The 27,599-nt window shown below is 41.3% G+C and overlaps 1 protein-coding gene across 1 annotated transcript in view; it reads left to right on the top strand.

The window, feature by feature from the left end:
- The window catches only part of SLC45A4 (solute carrier family 45 member 4), a 91,545-nt gene extending 79,287 nt beyond the window's left edge, over positions 1 to 12,258 (top strand). The window contains exons 7-8 of the mRNA XM_075211658.1: positions 1,915 to 2,126; positions 2,224 to 12,258. Coding sequence (XP_075067759.1) covers positions 1,915 to 2,126; positions 2,224 to 2,589 — 578 coding nt within the window. The 3' untranslated portion in view covers positions 2,590 to 12,258. The remainder of the gene's footprint in view (positions 1 to 1,914; positions 2,127 to 2,223) is intronic.
- Positions 12,259 to 27,599: the final 15,341 nt, after the last annotated feature.

The raw sequence follows: 27,599 nt of genomic DNA, 5'->3' as shown, positions 1-27,599 counted from the left end.
TTTACTGTAGTGATAATCACAGCAGAAGGTATCAGTTAATCAGACATTACACCCCATCTAGGCACAGATGTATTGTAATCTAGTTTGTGCTATGACTAGCTAAATGTAAATGTATCGGCAACTTACATAACACTCTTCTGTGATAAGTGATCTGACGGACGGCATCTGTGCCGTTCCTGTGTCACCGATCAGCCAGGAAAAGCCGTGATTCCGTTATGTAAGGTGCAGGGAGAGGGATTAGCACCAGCAGATGCTGTGGATGAATAAGGCTTCTGAGGACAAGAGGCTACTTAACCTCCCCTGACCTAGTGTCAGCACGTGGAGGCCCACGTGTCCTAGGAGGGATGCTTCTTACACCACATCACCAATAATCATTTCAGACTTAGATTACAACTAACCTGGAACTGGGACAATGTTTCTATTCATTCTAATGAGCCTAAACTTTATCGGCGCTGGCAGAAGATAGGTGGTTACCAAAATGTAACACAGAAACATAGAATTTGACGGCAGATAAGAACCACTTTGCCAATCTAGTCTGCCCAAATTTTAGCCTACGGAACCTTAAACCTATTTGATCCTTAGTTCTTTGTAAAGATAGCCTTATGTCTATCCCAAGCATGTTTAAATTACTCTACTGTATTATCCTCTACCACCTCTGATGGAGGCTATTCCACTTATCCACTACCCTTTCTGTGAAGTAGTTTTTCCTCAGATTCTCTCTGGACCTACTTCCCCCCAGTGTCAGTGCATGTCCTCGTGTTCTAATACGTCTCTTCCTTTGTAGAATGTTTCCCTCCTGTACCTTTTAAGATCCTTGATATATTTGAAAGTTTCTATCATGTCCCCCCTTCCTCTTCTCTGCTTCAAACTATAACATATTAAGATCTTTTAGTCTTTCCAGGTAAGTTTTGTGGTGCAGACAATGCACCATTTTAGTTGTCCTTCTCTGTACAGTCTCTAATGTATTTATATCCTTCTGGAGATATGGCCTCCAGAACTGAACACAGTATTCTAGATGAGGCCGTACCAATGACCTATACAGTGGTATTATTACTTCTTTCTGCTACTGATTCCTCTCCCTATGTAACCAAGCATCTGACTTGTCTTCCTCATTGCTTTGTTACATTACTTACCTGCCTGAGTCACCTGATATAGTGACTCCTAGATCCCTTTCCTCCTCCGTAGTTTCCATTATTTTGCCATTAATACTTCTGCCTTTGCTTTTAGAGACCCAAGTGCATGATTTTGTATTTTTGGCATTAAACCTTAGTTGCCACTCTTTTGACCATTCCTGTAGTCCTCATTCATTTGTTATGCCCCTCCTGATGTGTCTACCCTGTTGCATATCTTTGTGTCATCTGCAAAAAGACATACTTTCCCTTCAATGCTATTTGCAATATCACCAATAAAGATATTAAAGACCATGTATCATGTGGACTTTATATTGTACAAGGGGTTTAGGTACATGTTAATAATCCAGTGTCCATTATGTTCTTGTGTCCATTTAGAAGAAGGTATTATAGGGCAGCACAGTGGCCTAGTGGTTAGCACTTCGGCCTCACAGCACTGGGGTAATGAGTTCGATTCCCGACCATGGCCTTATCTGTGTGGAGTTTGTATGTTCTCCATGTGTTTGCGTGGGTTTCCTCCGGGTGCTCCGGTTTCCTCCCACACTCCAAAAACATACTGGTAGGTTAATTGGCTGCTAACAAATTGACCCTAGTCTCTGTCTGTCTGTCTGTGTGTGTGTTAGGGAATTTAGACTGTAAGCTCCAATGGGGCAGGGACTGATGTGAATGAGTTCTCTGTACAGCGCTGCGGAATTAGTGGCGCTATATAAATAAATGATGATGATGATGATGATGATTATAGGATATTATGTGATGACCTTTGTGAGTTCTTTGTCCTCCGCAGCCTTGCTACAGAAATATCTAGATAACTACGACCTCAGCATCAAAGTCATCTACATCCTGGGGACCCTGGGCTTCGCGATCGGCACCGCAGTGATGTTCATCTTCCCCAATGTGTACGTCTCTATGATCATGATTAGCACCATGGGAATCTTCTCCATGAGCATCTCCTACTGTCCGTACGCTCTGCTAGGACAATACCATGACATGAAGGAGGTGAGATGAGCGCTACCAGTTCAACAAGATTTCATTTCTGTTGGTCAATATGCAAGCTTGATAAATGACCTGTTTTGTCCATTCTCTCTCCCTACAGTACATTCATCACAGTCCCGGGAACTCTAAAAGAGGCTTTGGCATAGACTGCGCCATCTTGTCCTGCCAAGTTTACATCTCCCAGATATTGGTGGCCTCCGCACTTGGGGCAGTGGTTGATGTTGTGAGTACGGTCAGAGTAATTCCTCTGGTGGCCTCTATAGGCTCCTTTTTGGGATTTCTTACAGCTGCGTTCTTGGTCATATACCCTGAAGTTCCAGAAGACAACAAGGAGGATCCAAAACGCCAAGTCCCACCAGATGCCGCCATCACTAATGGAGTCGATCCAGAGAAGCCTCTTGTCTTGAAGCTCACTCCGAAGGAGCCGGCTGTTCCTCCGGAAGTAGACAGCGAGTCGGCAGTTTGAGTAGGTGCTTTGATCAACCACAACACATTCCAGACCGTACAGACCACACCCTTGCCCGTAAATAGCAGGTGCACGTCTGGACTGTGGCCGGAGCTCGATACGATGACCTGTGGCTTCATGTGTGCCGCAAGTCAGGGGAAAATCAACCTGTCTTTATTTAAAGAGCCACGGCTACCTATTTATTAGTGAGGAAAAAAGAATTATTAAACAGATTTATTTAGTTTACTCTAGTAGAATCTTATTCCGATTACGCCTTTTTCCTGCACGTTTTCTCTTTAAACCAAATGTATGTTATACGAATTTTAGAGAACATCTAGGTTTGCAAGGATTTTATTTTGACATTTGGGATGTATAGCCTTATAAGTTGTTTTCATTTCTTTCTTTGTTTTTGTTGTCAAAATGATGCTGGTATATTTATGTATGCCTTAAATTAACGTGTACCTGTAACCTACACTCCGTTGAGGTGGCCATATTGTGGGATGAAGCAGTATGCCTGAAAATGTAACCAAGCCAGTGTCACCGCTGTGAAGACGCTGTGTGAGGTGGAGGCAGCCATCTTGTATGCCGAACCAATGTTTGAACACAGCTTTGTCAATTCACTAAGAACGACAGAGTCACTTAACTTTAGCCCACAAAATGACTATCTCCGTTCTGGCGCACTTTACCCGTTGAATCCCTAATGTGCGGCCTGCTGAGTAAACAAGATGCATTGTTCATGTTTTCTAGGGTTGCTTTTTTCCCTCTATTTAGATCTATTTATGTTGCAATGTGCAAATACATTGGCGTCAGATGCCAAATCCATCTGAATGTGGGATGCAGTAGACGTGTATATGCCGTTCTACTCGTCTCCTTTTTTAACATCTATACCTTTCCCCTTGATGTCGGGCATCGCAGCAATATTGCTCCTGATCTCTCAGTAAATACATTTGTGATTGACAGCAGGTTGAGAAATCAATGGAGGCTACATTACATTGCACCAGAAACCTGCTTTCTCCTGCCTCAGCGGCTGTACTATTTGGGGGGGAAGAGGGGGGTCCTCGCAGCCATTTATAAAGAATTTAGGTTACAAGTAACTGTTTTGCTTCAGTTAGCAGCATCTTTTACAAGGCGCTTTTTGAATTTTGCATATTATTAAGGATCTTAATCACACTCCCATAGAAGCAGTGTTATAGCACACAGACACACCTGGTGTACTGTATATATTTATGCTGGGGTTACGGTTTACTGTGAGAACATGACTAGGCCAGGGCTGAGGGCCCTGCTGGTCAGCCAGGCCTTTATCCTAGGCATTCATAATATGCTATACATTGCAATGTCAGCCTTACCAATAAGAGGAAACTCTTGGATGGATTGTGGAATGAAGTGCAATAGAACTGTAGGACATGATCTGGCATTGTAGTAGCATATAAGGGTGTTTTGTGTAGCATATTAATTTATCAGGAACCAGTATCTCTAGTTCCCATTGAATTCATAAGGAGCATTGTCAGCAAGGATGATTCAGTCCAATGTGTGACCTTTGCAAAATCCTATTTGTGCTGATCTAGTGACAAATCAATGACTTAACTCCTCTGCAACCCTAAGATGTATATCTGGTTTGGCCAAAAACAAGGCACACGTGTGACCAGAATGTACAACACATTCACTCTATAACGTGTGAATCCGTTTTACTTGCAGTGTGATTACACGCACTCACCGCGTGGTCAAAGCATGTGCGTTGCGTTGAACACATACCGCAGTTTGAACATGTTGCGCTTTAGCCCACGATTCAGTGTGAATGGGCAGTTTGAATTTTGGCCCGTTGGATTGTGATGATCCCCGTGGCTGCCTACGTTTTCTGTGTAGGCGTGTATCCGCTTCGCTGTAATCACACGTCACCGCACAGCAAGTAGAACGCATTCTCACTGCACGGCTTCTGTGTGCCCTTAGATAATCTACATGTATGTTTAGTATAGGTTGTGTTCGCCGTGGCAGTAGTGATTATTTATCTCACCTGGTTGCAGAGCATTTTGTGGTTTGAATCTTTGGTGTTGGGTTTTCCGAGCACGTGCATGGGAGACTGTGTTCTCCAAACACCAACACTTATTTTTGCTCTTATAGTTTGCACTTTTTGACAATTGATCATGAATCTGAAACGCATGGTTTATGATGTGTGTATATAACTGGCATGTGAAAATACTATTCGCCTTAATGACATCTCTTTGACAGGTGTCCTGCAGCTGGTTAATAGACGGTGGCCTTGTATTTGCCTACACTTGAAGGTATAAGCTGTGGATAGATATTGTATAATCATGCACAACTAAAGCGTTGGAAAACAGTAGAATCTAACGAGCTGTATTGTGTAAATTCAGCCTGTTCCCCGGCGTGGCAATAACAATCTATATCAGAGTATAACGGCGTGTTACCTATCTATGCTGATGATAGCGGTTTCTGACTTAATGTCTGCACCATTCAGCCGGAGACATACCGATCCTGGCGGTTATTAAAGGCAATATGACAATTTTTCAAAACCTTTATATTACTTGAATTTATGTCTGAAATGTAACTGCAAGTCTAGCCGGGATCTGACCAATTCTGTATTCTTTTATATTGGTTTTGAAGCAGTTTGATAGCTGGTGCGTTGATGACACTTGAAGTAAGACGACTTTTAGCTGCTGATTCACATTATAATAAGAGGAGCTGCAGTTATCGCCCTTCTAGAAATGTTTCCTTCCAGTCTATAATTTGTTATTAATAAACATTAGACTCCAGCATCTAAGTGTAAGCTGCTACGCGCTGCTGATGGTAATCTCACTAGGTAGCAATCACTTCTCTAAATGTAAGAGATAGGAGTCTAGTTCTGGGGCCCTGTATACGGATGTCTGTGGCCATTCTGGTCTTGCTTGGTTTGGTCTTGTTCAACCTTTGACCCTTCACCCCGATTGTAGAACCACACGTCCATGAACAATCTGCCAACCTGACGCTTCACAGCTGCAAGTTGACTACCCAGAGCATCCAATCAGATTCCAGCTGTCATTTAATAGTACATGAAATGATCGATAGAATCTGATTGGTTGCAACGGGTATCACTTCTGCTTTTCCTTATTTAGAAGGATAAATTTACCCCTATCGGTCATCCAGACACATGATGTCTGTGTCTTTTAAAAGGACATTTTAGGTTGGATATTTTTGGAAAATAAAATTAGATGTTCCTCTAGGACTGTCCCCCTCAATGTCATTAGCATAGAGGGCCCGCTAAAAATGAGACAGGGTATACCGATAACAAAGGTAATAATATAATTATTCCTGGAATGAATGACTACGATGAGAGATCGTTAGTTTGTGAGGCAGCATTAGATGAAATTGTACATTTTTGGTTGAAATTTTTCTCCCAAGTCTTTCTAGTTGTTGAAGAAAACCCAAAGACACTGTAATTGTGTGGCCCGGTGTACACGTGAGTGTGCCCAGAGAGAAATGTATTTTTACAAGCATCTAATTTTGATATCTCTTTACTGAACACTGATGAAAAGTCAGCGATTTAAATATTAAACATGTGGTATGGGGCTTGGCGTCCTCTTGTTCCCACTAAAGATTGGTGCCTGGTTAATGGGGGAAAAGATTTGAGGACTTTGTGTGTGGGATTTCGTCCTGGCGCCCCCCGGCATTCTCCACCATCGATACGAGCGGACCTTAAAATGGCTCCAGCTTAGCTGGGGGAACAGAATCTAAATCCGTGGGGTTGCGGTTTCATTTGCAAATGGTCAGTTTGGCGGTGAGTAAAGTGAATGTGTTTTTGAATGAGAGACTTCCAATGCGCTCAGCGGTAGTTTTGTGTCATATGTGTGACTGCAGGGAGATTTCTGTGTGAAGGTTTTATTCACACACTGGTTGGAGCAAATTCACCTGTTCAGTATTAACGTTTGATATTTATTAAGCCGTATTAGTGGGTTTGGTTGGCATACTGATTTGATCATATTAACAATACATAATTAGCCAAATACACAACTGGCCTCCCATGTATAGGCTTCACCGAGGGAGCTTACATCGTATTTCTCTTACCCGGCATCTAAAGCGCATTGTGCCGGAGGTGCCGTTTACCCCGCATCTGCATGCATTAGAGGCGACCATCCTGTACAGGGAACCAATACTGTGTGACTTATATTACAAGCAGCTCAGTCTTTAAGAGTCACCGATTCCACCCTCAGAGATACCGGGATAGTTCTGTCGATCCATTCACTAGGAACTAGCAGAATCACAACGGCATTGCATGAAGCTCGCAGTGTCAACTGAAGCAATATTCTAATGTATACCATCCATTTACTAGGATTCACAAACTGTCCGCCTGCCATCCGTGTGACGACCGGTAGACTTTAACTAGTAAATATAAGCCACATTTTATATCTCCATTTGCCCTTGTCTCAGGAGAGCTCTGATCGCTGGTTTCTACCACAATGTTCTGCACATTTCCCATAATGCAATGTGTCATTTTTGAAACATTTTTTTAATGGATTATGAACCAAACCACCCGCATTTCTGGCTTCAAATGTTAGGGAAAAGTTCTAGGCCTCTTAGATAATTCTTTTTCAGCTTATTTCAATAAACATTTTTCCTGCTTCCTTTTTCCTCCGTTTGCTGTAAGTTTGAGAAGTACATAACGTCGGTAACGTGGCTCAGCGTCCTGTGCCCTAAATCTACCAACGTGTAAGGCTTAATGTACCAGCACCATAGTGCACACGGTCATGTAGCAAAAGTTCCTACTAATCAGTCTTTTTCCACAGAATATTATGTATTGTTAGGAAGCAGAATTTTGATTTCCCATCTGTAATTATAACATAAGCCCCTAAATCCGCTTTTACTTAGTTTCCCTGGGTCAGACAATATTGTCTCTTTGCTTTCAGTTACCAGATGGGATTATGGGAGTTGTAGTTTATGCAGAAGTGATTGCAGGACCTGCACTCAGCCAGCAGCAATAAGATCTATACCCACAGTGCTCAGGAAGATCATATAGAAATATATAGAATACTTGTACTATATCACAGACAGCCTCTCCAGTGCCCTGAACCATCGCAATATAGATGAAATAACCGTAAACATTTTATCCAGATGTTCTTCTAACCGAACGCTGTTATGAACACGACGGGAAAAAGGCGTAAGTGAGGCAGGAAAACGCGCGACACCTTCTGGCGTAAAGTCCTCTGCGTGGAAATGTCCATCGGAAATGTCAGGGATAGAAAATAGGAATCTCTTAGTAACAAGGATTCTGTTTTGCTTTTTTTTTTTTCAATCTTGTAAAGTTTTGTTGATAGACTATAAGGATCAACCAGTCCACGTATAGGTGGTGACCGTGGTAGAAAACCGGTGGCCTTTCAGCTTCCTACATACGCTGCCACCATTGGCTGTCAGGGCATGCTGGGACTTGTGGTTCTACGGCAGCTGACAGGTTGTCTAAGCACGGTGTGTTGAGCTGAAGATATATTTTTATGTAAAGGTCACTGATGGGATGAACGGGCATGGATCGGATGACCATGGGTATAGGGGAAACACATTGGAGAGAGGGCCCCAGTAAAGCATTTGAGGGCCACACGAGATGGGTTGAAGACTTCAGGGTGTATTTATTATTTCGGCGAGGACTGCACCGGCTCACTGGCGCTAATTATACTACGGTAGATACCGGTGTTATATTGTGCATTATAGCTGCAGTGGCTCAACCAGAGCCATCTCCAATGTTTTGTCTTACACTGAACACAAATAATGCACTGAGAACTATTCTATAGTTTTGCTCCTTAAGCTTAGAAACAATGTTACTCTTATTATATCTGTTTATAGCACAGACTACATTCAGGGGACCCTGACACCCCCTGTTATCTGTGGTCCTTCTTATTCTGGGGTCTTCTCCAGTGAGCGAGAGGAATTGTGACTTGTGTCATACAGTCATTTATACAAATATTTAAGGATTTTGGTAAAATTTTCCTTTAAAATGTAGTGTTGTTTGTGCGGTGATGCTAATTAAATAAACTCTTAAAATAGTCACTTACTGCTTATGTGTAGAAGGTCCTAGAGCTGACCTAACTCTTCCTGTGACATGGCCGATAATGAATGTGGTCTATAGCAATAATTTATATTACACTACTGATTAGTGGCAGCATCCATATTACACTCTAGAGAAGCCACCACCCCCTGCGCTGCAGCCACTGCGCAGTCCTTACAGGCAGTATATGGGGCCGTTTATCGGTGACACCAGCTAGTTACTTGCAGCGAGTTGTCGTGATGGACGTTACTTGGTTGCTGTATTTTGTGAAAATCTTGTGACGCTCCAGGAAGACGCGGAACAAGAGTCGCGTTTTACCGCTAATTGTAAGTTGCCGGCTAGAACTCCTTGGCCGCTCTTTTGCGCATAAACGGTGGCGGAACAGGACAACAGGAATTTAATAAGCTGCTGTTTATATGAAACAACATTTTCTTGTTTCATTAAATAATCCTTTTATTACAGTATATGAAAGTGCTATATCTAATGTTTGGGAGTAATAGACCCATTGGTGTTTATTTGAGATGATGTAATCTTGGTATTATCAATTGGGCCCTGGCGTCACATCTAAGCTGGGGCCACAGTCACATGCACAACCCTTTGTCTGCTGAGCTGTTGTGGAACCACAAGTCCCAGCAGGCTGACAGAGCCTCCTGGGACTTGTTGTTATATAACAGAACTTCTGTATTTAAGACGCATAAGAACGTGTTTGTTTGTGTATATTTTATTAGGAATAAATATAAATTTTCACCTTTTACGCATTGCCTATATTTTTCTATATTGAAACCCAGGGATTAAAGAGCAATGATAGGATATTATCTAGATTATATCTGACATTAATTTCAGCGATTTCAATGTCTGCAACTTTATCCATCTATGTGACATGATTCACAAAGGGGAGAATTCCCTGTTCTGTCACAATATTGGTCGGGGGGGGGGGGGGGGGGGGGGGCGTGCAGCTCCCCCCAAACTCCTAGGAATTTTAAATCAATTTATTCGGTCACTTTCAGGCTCTGGACAGTTGGGGGGCGCTAGAGAGGTCCAGATGCCTGCAGTCCGCCCTCCAAATTTCTTATTCAAAATATAGACAACCTGTGTCTCTCCAGCTCTTGTGGGACTACAAGTCCTAGCATGCCCAGATCACAGGCTGCCTATCTATGCTCTATTCTCTCCATTGTGGGATATTCATGTGTGAAGGAATTGATAAGTAGGGATCATTCCCTACTGTAGGCAGTAGAAGATGTGCTGTGTAGTGGGCATGCCCTATATCCATGTCTGCCTCATGGGAGCCAAACACATAATATTCTCCATAAACAGGAATAGCATCAGCGACACCTTCCTCCACACATTCAGGGGTATATTTACTAAACTGCGGGTTGGAAAAAGTGGAGATGTTGCCTATAACAACCAATCAGATTCTAGTTATCTTATTTAGTACAAGGATTCTACAAAATGACAGCTAGAATCTGATTGGTTGCTGTAGGCAACATCTCCACTTTTTGAAACCCGCAGTTTAGTAAATATACCCCTCATTTTCTGTACAGAAAGTTTGACTTCTAGATGTTGCAAATTGTTCTTAATTTAGCTGTAATTTGTATTTTATTGTAACTCCTATCACTACAATTCTGTCATGTCCACGATATTGTCTGTTTGTTGTTATTCTGTGTGCCTGGGCATCTATTGTTTTATTACATAAGTAATTGTCCAGACTATCTGCTCCCTACGGAGGTATTACTACCATCTCTGTGATATAATTGCCCTTTACCTATAGATTCGAAGCAGAAGTGCTTTGTGCTCCTATTTAAGTGTGATACATTGTAACGGGGAATACTGCGTGCTCTCAGGACTCTGAATAGATTGTCAGCTCTGAAAGCTGTCAGCGCAGTTCCTCCTAGTAAACACTGTAACACATTCCTGTAGAAAAGTATCAGCGCTCAGACCTGGAGGGAGTCAGTGGAACTTGCAGAAGGCTATGTACACACTGACATTTGGTATTGACACAGGTTAAAACACAAGTATATATATGTATATAAACAGGATTGCCTTTATGGGTTAGATGCATTTACAAGTGCATTTAATCTGTATTTATTAAGATGCTTCTGTGATCAAACAGAACTTTGTTCTCTTGTAGAATCCAAACTCTTCTCATTGCGTTTACTAGGCGATCCCATGGAGATGAGTGGAGGAGCAGCGCAAGTTAAAAACGCAAATATATACGGCCCCATTTAGTCCAATGATTTCTAGGTAACTTGTGTTAACATCCTTCATATAGAGCTGTAATACCGGTGTGTGTACAGCAGTCATGTCTGGTGACTCCAGAGTTATACATTATATTGTTACATGAGCCTTATGAGGTCTGCATATACCTCACACAACGACTGCAATATCTATGGCAGGGCTGGCCAACCTGCAGCTCTCCAGGTGTTGTGACACTACAAGTCGCAGCATTCCCTGCCAGCTATATACTGGCTTTCTACTGGCAAAGCATGCTGGGGTTTGTAGTTTCACAACACCTGGAAAGTCGCAGGTTGGCCAGGCTTGACCTGTGGCGTATTATTATGTCTTATTATCTCTGCTGAGGAGGGCCGGTCTCCCGCATACTGCAGCATGTCGGCGTACGTCTGTATTTAAACCTCCTATACGGTTTGTACTTTTCTTCCGTCTGTAGCATTTATACTATATTCATTATGTGCCTGGTCAATGCGTCGTCGCCCAGACCCTCATTTGCTGGTATAGGTCAGTTACAGAACCCACTGCGATTTTCAGCCCCATCTGTTTAAAAAATAAAAGTGTCCATCTGCGCTGTCATATGCTGAGTTAGGCATTCTGGGGCTCTTCCTGCGGATGCTGGGACTTGTAGTTCCACAGCAGCTAGAGCGCTGAAGTAGAACTGTTCGAGTTCTCTTGTAAAGAAATGTTGAATAATCCATGACCAATAGACCATTTATAACTGTTAGATAAATTCATTTTTATGGACAGTTAAAATATTTTGGTATATGGCATTTAATACAAAGAACGTGTAATGCAGATCTAGGGATTATAAATATATATATATATAAATACATTTTAGTTACATTTGCTGATGCTATTTCTAACGTAAGAAACACTGAAAGACGTGCAAAGTTTAAATGCCTGGAAAACCTGCACTTAGGCATCTCATAATGAAAATAATCTGGTTCCATAGTGAACTGTCCATAGAACAGCTACTTTTTTTATCAACTTATTAAGTTGAGCTCTTGCTGAGTTTAGCAATCTTATAAATGTGTGTTAAACACATAAAGTTGTTTTGTTTTTAAGAGGAAAAAGGGATTAAGTAAGAGTGATGTCACAAGTGATTGATCATTGAATGATTTGATTATGTCGTTTTATCTTGTTTGATTTGTATTACACTGTTAAGCTCTTATTGTTTTTTTCCTGTTTTGAAATATGATCATTTGCATGATTTTATTTTTACTTTTTGGTTGTTTTTTTTTGCTGTAATATTTTTTTCAAGCCATGTTCTGTATTGTCTGTTCTGTTTTGTTTGATCTGGTTTAATTTAAAAACAATTTAAAAACAAAACGAAAAAAAAAAAAAAATGGATTCAAATCCTTCACTCTGTATACATTGTATTTCGATACGTTGTTGAACAGTTCAATCTTAATAAACATTTCAGTAACAGATTGCAACGCTGTCTGCGGTTTTATTTACACCCTGGGTCAGCAATGTCCCTCCTGCCCCGGATTCAGTGTTCCTTCCAGAAATAGTACAGTGGTAACGCTATCCTAAAGTGCATCTCCGTCTCCAGCTATTGACTTGCTGCAGAAGTAATCTTCGACGGTAGACCTGTCCGAGGTCCTTCAGGTTGACAGAGCATTCTGGGATATGTAGTTTGACAACCGATTTTAAACAACCACTAAACATTTAATGTTTAAAAGGGCTACTAATCCCATTAACAGAGTTTTAGGAATTCACCTGAACGTGCACTAGGCTGTATATTTAATTTTTTAGGAATTAGTACAGATAAAGAGCTAAATTTTAAACACTGTGTGACATGGTGTATAATCACATGGACAAAATTAGAGATGACTTGGCATGTTTCCATTGGTTCAGGCTTCAGGACAGTCTGGTATAATGCAGATCATAGGTCAGTTCAAACGATGCCCTCCAAGGGTGGGGGTCAGCTCTCCAACAGCTGCATACTAATATTCCCGCCGAAAGCTGGTTCATCTGGTCTATTTGCATTACACACAAAATACCATTCTGATCATTAATTCCCTATCATCCATAACCTGCATACGTAAGGTGCGATCTCTTGGCCTATAGGAACGGATGTCTGAGGATAAATAGGGGATTAGAATGATATCAAAAATTTCCTCCCACTGCCATTTAAATTAACCATCCGTAATTGGGGTTAGTTATGGATCATGACTGCACGCCCAGACTTCAATTAATGTGTATAATTCTCTTATGTGTAGCCTGTGAAGTATACTGTATATACTATGTGAAACCTCTCCCAGTAACATCAGCAAATTTACTTTTTGAACGGTGAGAGATATTTATCAAGCTGTATCCACACAGCTGTCAGACTTCCCATCGCCTGTGCATTCACCCTTGCAGCAGACTAAATATGCATGTGCGATTTTCTAATTGTCATATGTGCTTCCGCCCACAGAACAACCTCCACCAACAGGTAATGTGCATTGTGTCGTAAGCAGAGTGGCTGCAGGCATCTGACAGAGAGCGAGGGGCAACATTTATTGCTGTTGTTTTTTTTCTACATTTGTATCTATGTTGAACTGTACATGGTACTTATGTTTTACTCAATTTTTGCTAATATTCTAGATTTGTCAGATCTGCAAACTAGATTTACTTTAATTTAGAGACCATCTATAGATCTAGAACAGCTGAAGATCTTTATGAATGTAACAAATTTTAGATGTAGCAACTGATCCACGACGCAGTTAAGCTGGGTACAAACTATGTTACTTCAGATGCAATTTCTATAACGATTTTACCACCGACTGGAAATCCCGATAAGCCTGCAGATTCCTGTGTACACACCTACACGTTTTACCTTCAGATCTGTGATTCTTCATCTACCATAACCATCTAATGAAAAGACCGTGACTCTGTGTCACGTCTAACGGTTATTGTCATAGATTGTAGAACAGGTGGTAGAGGTCTTCACCTTTAGCAGCCGCCTTTCCCGTAGAGCTTGATGCGCTCACAGGTACTCAGATGCCCCAGGTCTTATGCTCGGCGTAGTACAAGCTTATGGTTTAAACCGTAGCACGGGAACGGGAATGACAGCAGGTGATTAACCAAGTCAGGGACAGGCCGAGGTCAAAGGGCACTAGCAGGCAGCGAATTGAGGTCCAGGCAAAAGGGTCAGGTCCGGCAGAAAGACAGGATATCCGAGTCACAGGCAGGAGTCAGGGTCACCAGCAGAGAATCACAATCGAATAAACAAGCCAAAGGTCATACACAGAAGGGTCAATCCAGAAGTACAGGAGTACAGTACAAGAGCAGGTCAGCAACCAGGAAACTGAATGCTATAACCAGCAGGAAGACTAAGCCCTCCCTGCCTTAAATACTGATAGTGGCCAATCAGGAGCAAGCTCCATAAGCAGATAATGGGTCCCAACTGTCACAGGTACAAACTGCGCATGCGCCTGAGATAGCAGGTTGCCTGGTCGCACCGCTAATAGAATTAATTATACAGACACGCGCCTGGCTGTGTTTAACTGCCGGAACACGTCATTGGCTGGAGAAGCGTTGCCCTGGCAACAGCCAGGTAGAGGTGGAAGTGGCATTCCGGTTGTCATGACGGTGGCCGGGACGGGGGGCAGTGAGTACAAGCGAGCCGCGTCGGCTCATAGTAAAGTCGCAGCACTGTGACACTCTGCACACGCTACAGATATCTGCCTACGCTGCTGGTCATGAGTGAGTACACACTTCCACGTTTACCCGTCATCGTTGTATCATTGGTCGTGATTTTTAGGAACCTTATAAAACCAAATCAACAGAAGCGATGTGTTTTGGAACGATAAAACATGAGCGTGGGAGCTTACACACTAATGTAATATCTGACCAAACAGTTGTTTATCGTGTGATCTGCATGATAATTTCATTAGCGTGTACCCGGCTGTCACGAACGCCCAGCCTGTCCCAGATACAGCAATCTGAACAGCTGCCCGTGACTGGCATCACCTTAATCACTTAGCAATGAATTTCTGCCACCACGATGGATTTATTATGGTGTCCTTACGTTCACCAGAACCACTTACTAATGTTTCACACATAAATCACATACACATGTAGCATGAGCCTCCCTGGGCTTCCTAAATTCACAAAGAATCACGGAGAATAGACTAGATTACATTTATTTAATCTAAAAAATGTTTTCAAGGCTTATTTAAAAAATTAATAACGACATACAATATGTTGCACAAATGATTTTCAGAAAATAAAATTGGAAATAAAATCAGAGTACTGCTTACTAGGTAGACTTGATGTGTGTGAGGGAACACATTGGAAGAATATGGGACATTTCAGTCTTGATAGACTCCCTCATGAAAATGCACAATGTAATGTCTGTAGCAGAAGATTTTAAACCCCTTCTTACAGGCTCTTCACCCCCACCTTAGGAATTATACTTTCAATTAAGTCACATTGATTCCCAAAATGACTCACAGCTTTCCGAAGTAAATTATCTATCACTAAGATATATGTTTAGGCACCTCAGAGAATCTCTCACCTCTGATCTGCTTTGAGTGGTTGGATGGTTTACATTTTTGGGGCTTCAAACTCCCCCGAGATCCTTATCTATCTGGCTAGTTTCAAAAGACTCTTTGTTAATTGCACCGGTCACCTAGGTCAGTCAGCAAAGCATACTTTAAGAGGTTGCATAAAATATACACATTGTTATACATGAGTTCAACAGAAAATAACAATCAGTCATTAGATATACTACATAATCGTCACACCGGCTTTAGTTACAGATACTGCCAGGGTTATTGTAATGCTATCAATACATTGCATTAGCCGCTGTGAAATGTTCCGTGTACAGAAAGCAATTTATTTCCCCGGCACTTGCAGTGTCTCAGTCACACACACAAATATTTACATCTCAGGCTGTTTGCTGCAGGAAATTCCTGACACGATCCTGGTCCATATACATTTTCTAAGTGCTAATAACGTGACCTTCAATCCTGCCAAACTGTTAGTGTTACAGTTGCAAATGAAAGGAAACAATCACTTGAAACGTGTTAGAAATCTGTGGAAACAGCGGATTTGCTGCCTATAACAAACCGTAAGAGGTGGCAGCTTTTCTGAATTGTGAAGATCTGCAATATGAAAGTACGGATTTACACTTCCTCCAAGGAGTTCTGAAATGTGATAATTTCCCCCAACATAAAAGTATTGTACATACTTCAGTTGTCTGAATGCAGAAGGACTTAAATCACTTGTCCACGGACAACAGACAGTTAGATACTTACTTCCATTTTCTAACTTGAATCAGACAGATGAAAACTAAATTGCTGATTAGCTGCTATGGATCAGTGCAAATGTTGCACCATATTAGTAAATTAGCTTTACCATCCTATTTATTCTTGTGCCCCCTGATCTGGAAAAAACTAATATTTTTTTATTGATCCTTATCACAGATATAAGATGTATGTTTTCTCCGCTATTTAAGTATGTAAGCTGGCCAGGAACTGCCTGTTCCTGCGAGTTATATCTCCTGCAGAGATATCTTTCACCTGTTATTATCGCTGCGGCAAAAGTGATCTCTGTCCTTATCCACTGCAAGTTTGATCTGTAGTGTGCTCCTTGCAGTGATCACTATGGCAACATGGGTATTGTCATGGAAACTTAGCCCAGTATAGAAGATAGGGAGAGGCAGACAAGCTTTATTCTCGGATCTGTGTGTAAGTAATATGGCAAGTATTACTTATTGCCCTCCACTCATTGTAACTCCCAGAGGGGAGGGCAAGTGCAGAGACACAATCCTGTGATCGCATCATCGCACCACAGGGGGCGGGGTCAAAATAATGCGATTTGCAGTGAGGCAAAGCTCCACTAATGAAGTGGACAGGATCTGAGAGGGAGGTCGGCTTCCCGGGGGTCCAGAAGAACTACCTGAAATTCGCTAGTCTCACTCGGAGAGTGGACATCTGCTCTGCAAGTGTCTGGTAATAGTAATCTGTACACACAGGGTGTGATCTATGAGTACACGGCAAAGTGTAAGAGCCGAGTGAGGATCTGTGTGTGTCATCATGAAGTGTCAGACTTACAGCCTTCCAATACTGCGCCCCCCACCCACCTCTCTGCACTGGTGTTGGGGCAGCACGGTGGCTCAGTGGTTAGCACGTCTGCCTTACAGCACTGGGGTCATTAGTTCAATTCCCAACCACGGCCTTATCTGTGTGGAGTTTATATGTTCTCCCCGTGTTTGCGTGGGTTTCCTCAGGGTGCTCCAGTTTCCTCCCACACTCCAAAAACATACTGGTAGGTTAACTGGCTGCTATAAAAATTGACCCTAGTCTCTCACTCTGTCTGTATGTGTATATGTTAGGGAATTTAGACTGTAAGCTCCAATGGGGCAGGGACTGATGTGAATGAGTTCTCTGTATAGCGCTGCGGAATCAGTGGCGCTATATAAATAAATGGTGATGATGATGATGATGATAATGATGAGTTAAAAATATCAAGTTAACCTTTTTACCACTTCGTTCATTTTTTACAAGCCCATACGGCGAAAACGGGGTTAGTGCTGTCATCATTCAGGCGCGGGCTGGCACAGTTCAGCCCGGGGGGGCGCACAGGCTGTCGCATCACATGACATGCCTGTGCGCTGAAGCAGCCGCATTGCTTGTTTTGTGATGTGGCCGCAGGTGATATTAAAGAAAAACATGTATCCACGGGGGGGTGGCGGCCCGAACAGGGGTCAGACTGAGCGGCCCGGGGGACCGATGCTCCCCTGCCCCCCGGCCCAGCCCGCCCCTGCCGTCATTTCTCTGGAGTTACCCCTTACATTATTTGGCCAAAATAAAAATAATCCTTTTTCAGTCATTTTCGCCAGAGTTGAAGCTTATCACCAGACCTTTTAATGGGAGAAAACACTTTTTTTCTCTCCTTAATTTGGTTGTATGTCAATGCTGTGCCTGAATGATTGAAACATGGGCGTAGATTTATTAAACCCAATAAAAAAATAAAAATGGAGCTGCCCATTGCAGCCAATCAGATTCTAGCTAGCATTTCCTATAGTGTTCTAGAGAATAGAATCTGATTGGTTGCTATGGGTAACGCCTACACTTTTCCTTTTTAGAAAGTTTGATAAATCTACCACAGGGTGTTAAGTCAGGTGACGTGTGGGAATACGCGGGATCACTGTATCTGTGCAGTTTTCACCATATCTGATCTCCGGATCTGCTGAGACCCAGGAAGACTCCATAGGGTGCCCTTGTTAGTAGCATATGATAACCTGCTGTAACATAAGCTTAGGTGTCATGGATAGCTAAGCTTATGCTAAAGCATATTCTATTAATTAAAGAGCAAAGTAAATGGAAACAATCTGCTATTAGAATTAAAATAAAACATATATACATTTATGCAATTTAGTATGAATCACATAAAGACATTAACCCCTTAACAGAGTTGAAATATTTGGTATCAAAATAATGTTTAAATAACTTTTAAATATTGCAGAATACAGTTTGGGGTAACTAGTAAAGGCTGCTCTGACTGCGTAAAAATAAACAAGGGAAGGATACATTTTTTTCTGCCTTATGTTAAGGAATACAAAGTGAGCGGGGTTTAGTTAGCGTCAAGTGAAGTGAATTATTCTTTTTATGTAGTTTTTCCAACTGAACGGAATCTGCTCTTAAAATTAAAAAAAAAGTAGGAATTTATCCTTTCTGAAAGGAATAGAGGATGACAGCTTTCCTAAGAAGACTCTGCAAATGAGACATATTTTTTTACAGCCTAATTAGTTTTTTAATTGAAAATAGCGTAAAATTATTTTGTTGTTTCATCAATTTAGAGCATTTCTCCAGAAGTACTTACTATACATGTACGTACATACAGTACAGATAGGGCCTGAGTCATTAAGGCAGTTTACCGAGTGCATTGTGCTGTTGTTCGCAACAGCTCGTCACTCGGCTCTGCCTACTCCCAGAGTCAGCAAGGTGCGGATTTCAAGCTACGTGTGGTGATGACTACAGGTGTAGGTTCACTCTGCTGTACTAGACCAGACACCGCAGGATGCGTACAATATGTATATGGAATATGAAAGCTCAAAAGAACGCACAGAAAAAAAAATATTAATCAATTAATGTTACCTGTCAATAATACAGTCATTCATGATTAGAAATGGAAATTGTATAAAAAAAAAAATAAATTTTTTTTCCCCTTTGAAAAACATTTATCAGGCTGTCCTTAATGTTACTGTACATAAAATACATTGTTACAGTTGCTCCTGATAGCAGACACATGTTATATCATGCAAACGCTACTGACCCAGGACCTAGACTAGCCCCTTAGCTGGTGCAAGAGATACGGAAGAAAAACAAGAAACTTTCACACACGCAGAGCTTCATTCTGACCTGGCTGCATTCGCTTCAGTTTGGCACGCCCACATTTTGCATCGAGTACGGGCACACGCCCATTCCCCGCCCCGTTCACTTCCCGAACTCATAGGCCGTCGTAACTGTCATTTGCGCCTGCATACGCAGCGGACTTGCTTTCGTTGGCGGCTGAGTGTCCTCGTTCTGGACATGCGCAGAAGGGAATTGTACGATACACACAAAAAACAGAGAAACATTTCCTAAATGACTCTGGCCTATAGTGTCTGTGAACAGTGTGACGAGGGCGCCATCTAGTGATCTGTTTCCAAATTTTTACATACTGTAAGTTTTTAAAAAAAAATAAACTGATGATATCCTCTAATAACGCATGATTTTATTTTATTAGGAAACCATACATCCTGTGCTCTCTTTCCACTGGTCGATACATAATACTTCAGGTACATTATGCATCAATACCCAGCACAGCACACACTGTTATGTATTACTCTGAATAAAGCATTGTGGGAGAGATAAGTAGTAGTGAGTGGTATAGCCAGGGGCCCCTCCCGATATCCCCCCACCCTTACTTGCATCTACCACATAGGAGAAGACTGATTTTAAAATTGTAAAGGTTGGAGGGCGGGAGGGGCAGGGCGCGGTGAATCGCGTCATTTTGACCCCGCCCCTGTGACAAAATGCAGTTTTTTCCACGGAGGGTGGGGGCCAAAATGACGCGATTCACCGCGAATCGTGTCATTTTGACAGCAAGTTGCCTTTTGCGGGATAGTTGCCTGCTCTCCTGGGAGTCCTGGAGACCTATCCGAATTTCGGGAGTCACCTGAACATGCCGGGTGAGTTAGCAAGTATGCAAACACACACTTTGGATCTGAGTGATGCCGGATCACTTCCTGTTAACATAGAGAAGATCTGTTTTTATAGATTATATAATTTTATATAATTATTTTAATAGGTTTTATTCCTTATGTATTGCGCTGTGCAATAAGCAACAATGTCACAAAACATGTGAGTCCTGAGCAATTCTGATATGTAGATATATACTTATTATTTCATATTCTAAGTTGAATAAACATATTTATTTTCCCTGTTGGAGTTAGTTTAAATTGTGCATAAAACACGGTCACCGAGTACATGTGAGGCCACGATAGGCTCTGTAATGTGTGTGAGAAACTAGTAAGGAGAACAAAAATAATATAACTGTTTTGCATTGAAATCTCCCACCCACTATGAAGTTATTAGCCCCCGACCTTAGCATTAAGTTGCCCATGTCACCATCTACATGTATTATAATCACCTCCCTTTCCCCACACTCACCCGGTGCTGCAGAGGTCACGGACCGCGTGGTCCCCTCTGTCCTCAGCCGGATCCAGCTGTTTCATTAATTTAAAACCTGGGAGATTAGAGAGGCATGAGGGGAACTATCATTGGTGCAGCAGGTGGGGTGCACAGGGGGCCCATGGAGATAATAGGGCAGGCTGCACGGGGAACTTACAAGCTGTGGGCCCCTGTTCCCCCATCCTCGCTTCCCTGCACCGGGGCCCACAGCTCGCTAGTTCCGCTTCTGCATATAGGGGAAGTCTGATGGGCAAGTGTGGAGGTTTGAGGGGTATGTGGTGAGGTCTGGGGGATGTGTTGGGGTGATCTGAGAGGAGGTCTGAGTTGCATGTGAGATCAGATGGCTTGTTGGGGCATGTAGAGCTATTTTGGAGCATGTGGGGGCATGTTGGGATGAGTGATGTGGGGGTTTAGTGGTTATCACTTCTGCCTTACAGCCCTTGGGTCATGAGTTGGATTCCCGACCATGGCCTTATCTGTGCGGAGTTTGTATGTTCTCTACGTGTCTGCGTGGGTTTCCTCCGGGTGCTCAGGTTTCCACCCACACTCCAAAAACATACTGGTAGGTTAATTGGCTGCTATTAAATTGCCCTTAGTCTCTCTCGGTCTGTATGTACTATGTATGTTAGGGAATTTAGATTGTAAGCTCCAATGGGGCAGGGACTGATGTGAATGAGTTCTCTGTACAGCGCTGCGGAATTAGTGGCGCTATATAAATAAATAGATGATGATGATTTCTGCCTTTTTTATTCTTGAAATTAAGGGTAATGTGTGGCCCTTTTGAAGGTTGGAGGGCCACAAATGCTGCCATTGTAATGTATCTAGTTTACATTTTAGGACAGTACATTTTGACCATTGACAGTTGGAGATTTACAGTTTTACAGAGCAAGAGGAAAAATAAATATATTGTATCCTGTAGGCTGTTACTAATAACAGTATGAAATTCACACTCAGCTGTTTCTCAGTGGGATCAGAACTGTAACATATCAGAGCTCTTCTTATCCTCAGTGGAATTTGTTCAATTTGGAAACATTTATAACAAACAAGAAAAATTCTGTGGATGGTGAAATAAGGCATTTTTGAACGATATCTCTATTTCATACACATAATGCTGGTTTCTTGGAATGTGCAACAATATAAATTCTCGATGGGAATCAGCTTTTCATCCCCAGTGAAGAAATTATAAAACAAAAATACATTGAAACAATGATGTACCTGTGAGCACATATATATGTGAGGATTGTGAGGAGGAAGCTCTGTGTCTGTAATGAGAATCTTCTCATATTCCAGATGTTCCACTGTTTCCTTTCAGCTTAGGTTGTGCCATGTGTAAGTAGAAATACTATGTAGCGGGCAGGGACAGCAGTGTGTGTGTGGCAGCGTCACCACAGAAGACTTTAGATTTTTTATTATTCAGTACAGTGCTCCATCTGAGTGTGCAATAACACATGTAAGAGCCTTAGAGAGACGACTGATGAAAAACAATATATATAGATTTTTCTAGTTTATCGCCATGGTGTATGTCCCTGGTTGCAACTTCAAATTTCACAGGAGCAGAAAAAATGGCTGCAAAGTGTGTGGCAAATTTGATAAGGGCTATATATTGGATTTTGGGATTTGCAGACACCCGCTATGTTTTTAAGTGTCCACTAGATGGAGAAAAAGAGCTAAAAATTTCAGCACAAGTTCACTAGACGTTGACACTGGTAGAGATTTAACCAGAAACTTTTTGAAGTAAACTAGAAAGTTCCTTTTTGTAAGAAGTTTGTTGATATATGATCTCTTCTCCACTGCATTAAGTCAACTTTAATCTGGCGTCGCTCAGACATTTCAGAAGGCTGCGTCCTTCCAGCCAGGAAGATCATTTAATAGCCTTGAATAGAGAGCACTGTCTGCCAGTGTGCCCGTGTCTACGTCTGGACTCTGGGATCTATATTTGGTGATGTCACAATGTTGGCGTTTGTGATCACACCATCAAATAGCAGACTGAAATGTTGAGGTCACATTATGGAATAAATTTGTGATCTATATTTTGTTGGGAAAAGTATATGATTGTGTTCAACACAGGCATCGTAACGCTCTTTACGGTAATGCGTTGCCCAGAAAGGAGTACCACAGCCCACAAAGTATTCATCGAATGCGCTGGCAATACCATTGTTATCAGAGCGCGCTGCATCATTCTCATTGATACTCGCAGGTTTCTGAGGGCGAGAGGGCACAAAACAATTATCAACCTTCTAGTATTTTGCAAGATTTAAAGTACTTTGATAAAAATTGTCAGCGTTACATTAGTCTTCTGCTACTTGTAGATGATTAGACGCTATGGGTCTGAATCACGTTCAGACGTGAGTCTGTTTGTGTGCCGTATCTTGTGTGAAATGCTCGGAGACGGACCTGGTGACAATGCACACAATTGCACGTAATTCACGTCTGGGCGCAAATGACACTTACACCTACGAATAGAGACACGGAACGGGAGTGGGATGGGACGGATTAACGTAGGCTTTGCACAGTGAGGGCGTGCCGATACGGATGTGGCCGATTCAAGTCCTGGGTTTCTTGTACGCACACTTGTTTTCCGACGTTTCATTCGCCCCAGCTACAGACCAGGTGTAAGTGCCGACTGATAGTGATGACTGACATGCCATAGCACCAAACATGTGTATGCAAGGAGGATGGACTATATAAACATATTGTATGTACACCGGGCATCTCTAAGATACTTGTTATTCAGTTGTATCACTTGCACCAGCTACAGGCAGGGCCGGATTACGGGAATGGAGGCCCCCGGGTTAATGGAGGCCCCCCCCGTGAGCTCCCCCCAACCCCCTGAGCGCTAACCTACGCAATTTAGGAATATTTTAGGTTAATTTGGTTAAAATTGAGGGGTAGGGGGGCGGCATTTGTCTTTCTCGCCCAGGGCACTAGAATTCTAAGTTACGGCTCTGGGATGATGGTCACGTATACAGCTAGAACATGTGTCTGCAAATAAGAGCATCTGTAAAAATGTATTTTATGTACAGTACATTAAGAACATCCTAATAAATGTATTTTATGTAAAAAAAAATAATTTTTATGCATGATTATAGTATTAACAGGTGTTAATTATATGTATTTGTTTCTGTGCGTTCTGATGGGACTTTATATACATATACATCGCGTGTATCGTGTTCTGTTCTCTGTCTGTCTGTATACACAAGTGCCCTATATGCAGAGCGTAATTATACCCAGATTCAGATGGAAATGTTTCTTGAGATCCGCTTTTACTTCAATATGGACAGATGTGCACGCTTCATTCTGATTTTATTAAACACAAATTAGGCCGGAGTCATTAAGGACAGCAAAGCAAAAAAAGGAGTAAATTTGCTCCTGGACAAACCATTTTACAGTACAAGGGGTGCAAATTAGTTTATTATTTTGCACATAAGATAAATACCGGCTGCTTTTTCATGTATCACACACATACTTGGTAGCTTTATTTTTACACTGAAATGTAAAGTTGATCTGGGACATGTCTCACCCCAACTATAAATCTGTGCTCACATTTTAAATTTACCCCCCCCCCCCCTCCAATGCAACATGGTTTTGCCAAGGTGCAAAGTTACTATTTTTTTATGCTTTGCTCTCCTTAATGACTCCGGCCCAAATTGTGCTTTCCCAGATGAATCAGCCGTAGAGCTCTAAACAGTCTGATGAATATTAGGTAGAAACGTGGGCGTTATTACACAAGGTATCTGTCAGCTGTCACACAATGGCCCCCCCCGCGTGTTTATATTATTGTTGTATCTTCTTGTTTCTCGAGCTTTTATATCGTAGACATTTCTCACATCTGATCTTCAATAATAACAGTTTTTAATCCCGGTGACCCCGCAGTCATCCATCCACAGGAAGCCTTCGCCATCCTCTCTGTCCTTATAGAGGTGATCGTGTGACAATATAAAGGCCGCCGGTGACACATTCTGTATTGGGGGATAGTGACGTTTGATACGTCCCATCTGAGATTCGAGTCCTGGTTTCTTCACTAACTGTTTCCCCTAATTCTGCTGTAACTGGATAATTGTTTGACATTTGGGGCCTCATAAGAGATCAGTGAATAATCTACTTCCCTCTTGTTATCCATGGTGGTCCCTTTATTATCCTAAATATACCAGAGGTATCACGGACAGATCGCTAAGCCTCCTGCTATCTACTGAACGCTGTATTCCCTCTGGTCCAGGTGATGAATGATCCCTGTCTTATAGTTTAAGTGTGACATTACAGTCCTCCGTTTTCTATGTGATTTTTTTATTATTTGTTTTAAATATATATATAAGTTCATCGTTATTTAGTTTTGAATATTAGTTACATAATATAAGTATCAGTTTATACCTAGTATTAACTGGCTGTTTGCAATGGTTAGCATTGGGGTCATGGGTTCGATTGCGACCAGACCTCTACTTGTGTGTGTTTGTTTGTTCTCCCTGTGTTTGCGTAGGTTTCCTTCTGGTGCTCTGGTTTCCTCCCACAGTCCAAAAACATAATTGTAGATTAATTGGCTTCTGACAAATGGACCTTAGTATGTGTGTATGATAGGGTATATAGACTGTAAACTCCAATGTGACAAGGATTGATGTAAACGATTACATATTCTCTGTACAGCGCTGTTTAATATGATTGGTGGTATATAAATAAACAATATTAAATAATAAATAATAATATCATATCAAAGTAATGGCTGGCTTTTCTCTTCATGTATTCCTAGTTCTCTATAGGCATCTGTAACAAAGTTTTGCCCCCATAAAAAGTCTCAGGCTCTGATTGACAGTGCTAGGACCATTAATATAGCGCAGGGACTGTCAGTCATTCTACAATGCTGCACAGGGGATAGAACTCCATTCAGGCTGCACGGATACCGTCGTCCATGGCAACCAGGAAAAACGGGAAGAAATAATAATTCACTAGTAGTTACTAGGGAACAGTCGGAACAGGTAAGTAGTACAAGGTATAGTTTAAAAGGGATTGTCGCACCAGTATTTATTATTGAGAGACTGTGGGGTATATTTACTAAACTGCGAGTTTGAAAAAGTGGAGATGTTGCCTATAGCAACCAATCAGATTCTAGTTATCATTTTGTAGAATGTGTTAAATAACTAGAATCTGATTGGTTGCTATAGGCAACATCTCCACTTTTTCAAACCCGCAGTTTAGTAAATATACCCCTGTATCTCAATATGGTCAGTTATTATAATAATGAAAGTTGTATGTTAACTTGCTGTTTATACATTGAATATTTATCAATTTGTTTGAGGTGCTAACAGCAAATTAAATGAAATATACAAGTTTAGGAGAGCAGAATTTGTTTAATGTAGTGCACTTACAGTCTCATAGTGTCTTCACATTTAGAGATTGTAAATTCCATTTATTTAAAAAATAATCTTTCTTACTTGCAAATAAAATATTGTATTTAAAATAAGCGAAATGATAACAAAAGTGAAAATAGTGAGTTAATGTGATATTTTAAAATGCTGAGAATACCTTAAATCCCTTTCTTAACTATTATATAATTCCCACTGTAAAAATGAGGGTTAAATAATGGCTTAACATGATTAAGCACTTGTATGTTGGCAGAATTGCTTTTAATGCTGTCTCTACTATTGTGTAAAACTAAATCAACTGTGAGTTCTGATTTTTACATAATATTTATGAGAGTGGATACATTGTTGCAATCAGAGGAATTTGCTCTTTACATCCAGATTGTTCGCGGTAACTGCTGTTTGGTTAGCTCTAAGCTGTAAATAATTTTGCTATTGTTGCTCTGTGTGTATCGATATTCTGCCTCTATAGGATATCCATTCATCCATTCATTCATTCATTCATTCATTCAATTATTCATTCATTCATTCATTCATTCACACTAATTGGGAATTACTATCTGCCCTAGAAGGCACCACCATATCTCGGAGCTAGTCAAAGCTTTCTTCATCTTGTTTGCAGAGTCTATTTAATTTCAATATCTTTAATGGTTAAAGATATTTTATCAAATTTCGTCCAACACGCGTTTCGCTGAGTTAGCTTCTTCAAGGAAACCCCCCCCAAATAAAAACCAGGAAGTATTTGCTGCCAGCATTTTGCAATAAACATCCATGTATTATATCAATGATACCTATTTTTGGTACATTCACACATGTTGTTCTACACAGCTCCAGTTCCGGGATTGTTCCGGCATCGGTGCAGACCAACGGTGGTTCTATAAGTGCACAGTTGTGGTAACTTCACGGCATTTTCAGTGAAATCGATCTGCATCAAGTTCAGCAAATGCTCAGGGTAATAACATTAAAAGGTCACTAGAACGAGCGTTTCAGATACTTAATAACAGGCAGTGCTGAACCCTACTGATATGGGGGGGGGGGGGTCCTGGTTTTAGGGTATGGATGTCTCTAACTTATTTTCATCTATTTTCATGGTATCCAGACTCCTCATCTACCAACGCTGGTCTGTTTTACTCCATGTGAAATGTTTCCTATATCCTATGTCTCCTTTTTTTCCATGTTCTGGAAATGTCAGGACTTTTTTTTTAATCTATTTTCATTTGGAATCTGATAAGGGTCTGTGTGGGTATATAATCATTAATATCCATTAATCACTGCTAATAACCACACACAATATATGATACACTATACCGCACATCCAGAATTATGATGTATTACAGATGTTACTATCTACTCCAGTCCTTTACCACTTAGATAATGTCAACCTATTCATAATAGCTAAAGTGACTGTAGCAAGACAATACGGTATATACTATATATAATCACAATGCAGATATAAATATATACGTATACATATAAATGTATACATATACATATATATACGTATACGTATAAATATATACACATACATATATATATCTACGTATACATATATATATATATATATATATATATATATATATACATACCAATCAGCCACAACATTACACCACTGGCAGGTAATGTGAATATCATTGCTTATCTGGTTACAACGGCACCTGTCAAGGGATGGGATATATTAGGCAGCAAGTGAACAGTCAGTTCTTGAAGTTGATGCGTTGAAAGCAGGAAAAATGGGCAAATGTAGGGATCTGAGCG

This window comes from Mixophyes fleayi, chromosome 5 (assembly GCF_038048845.1).
Source record: "Mixophyes fleayi isolate aMixFle1 chromosome 5, aMixFle1.hap1, whole genome shotgun sequence".
NCBI classification, from domain to species: Eukaryota; Metazoa; Chordata; class Amphibia; order Anura; family Limnodynastidae; genus Mixophyes; species Mixophyes fleayi.
The sequence above is the reverse complement of the archived record's forward strand: the minus strand, read 5'-3'. Positions and strand labels throughout refer to the sequence as shown.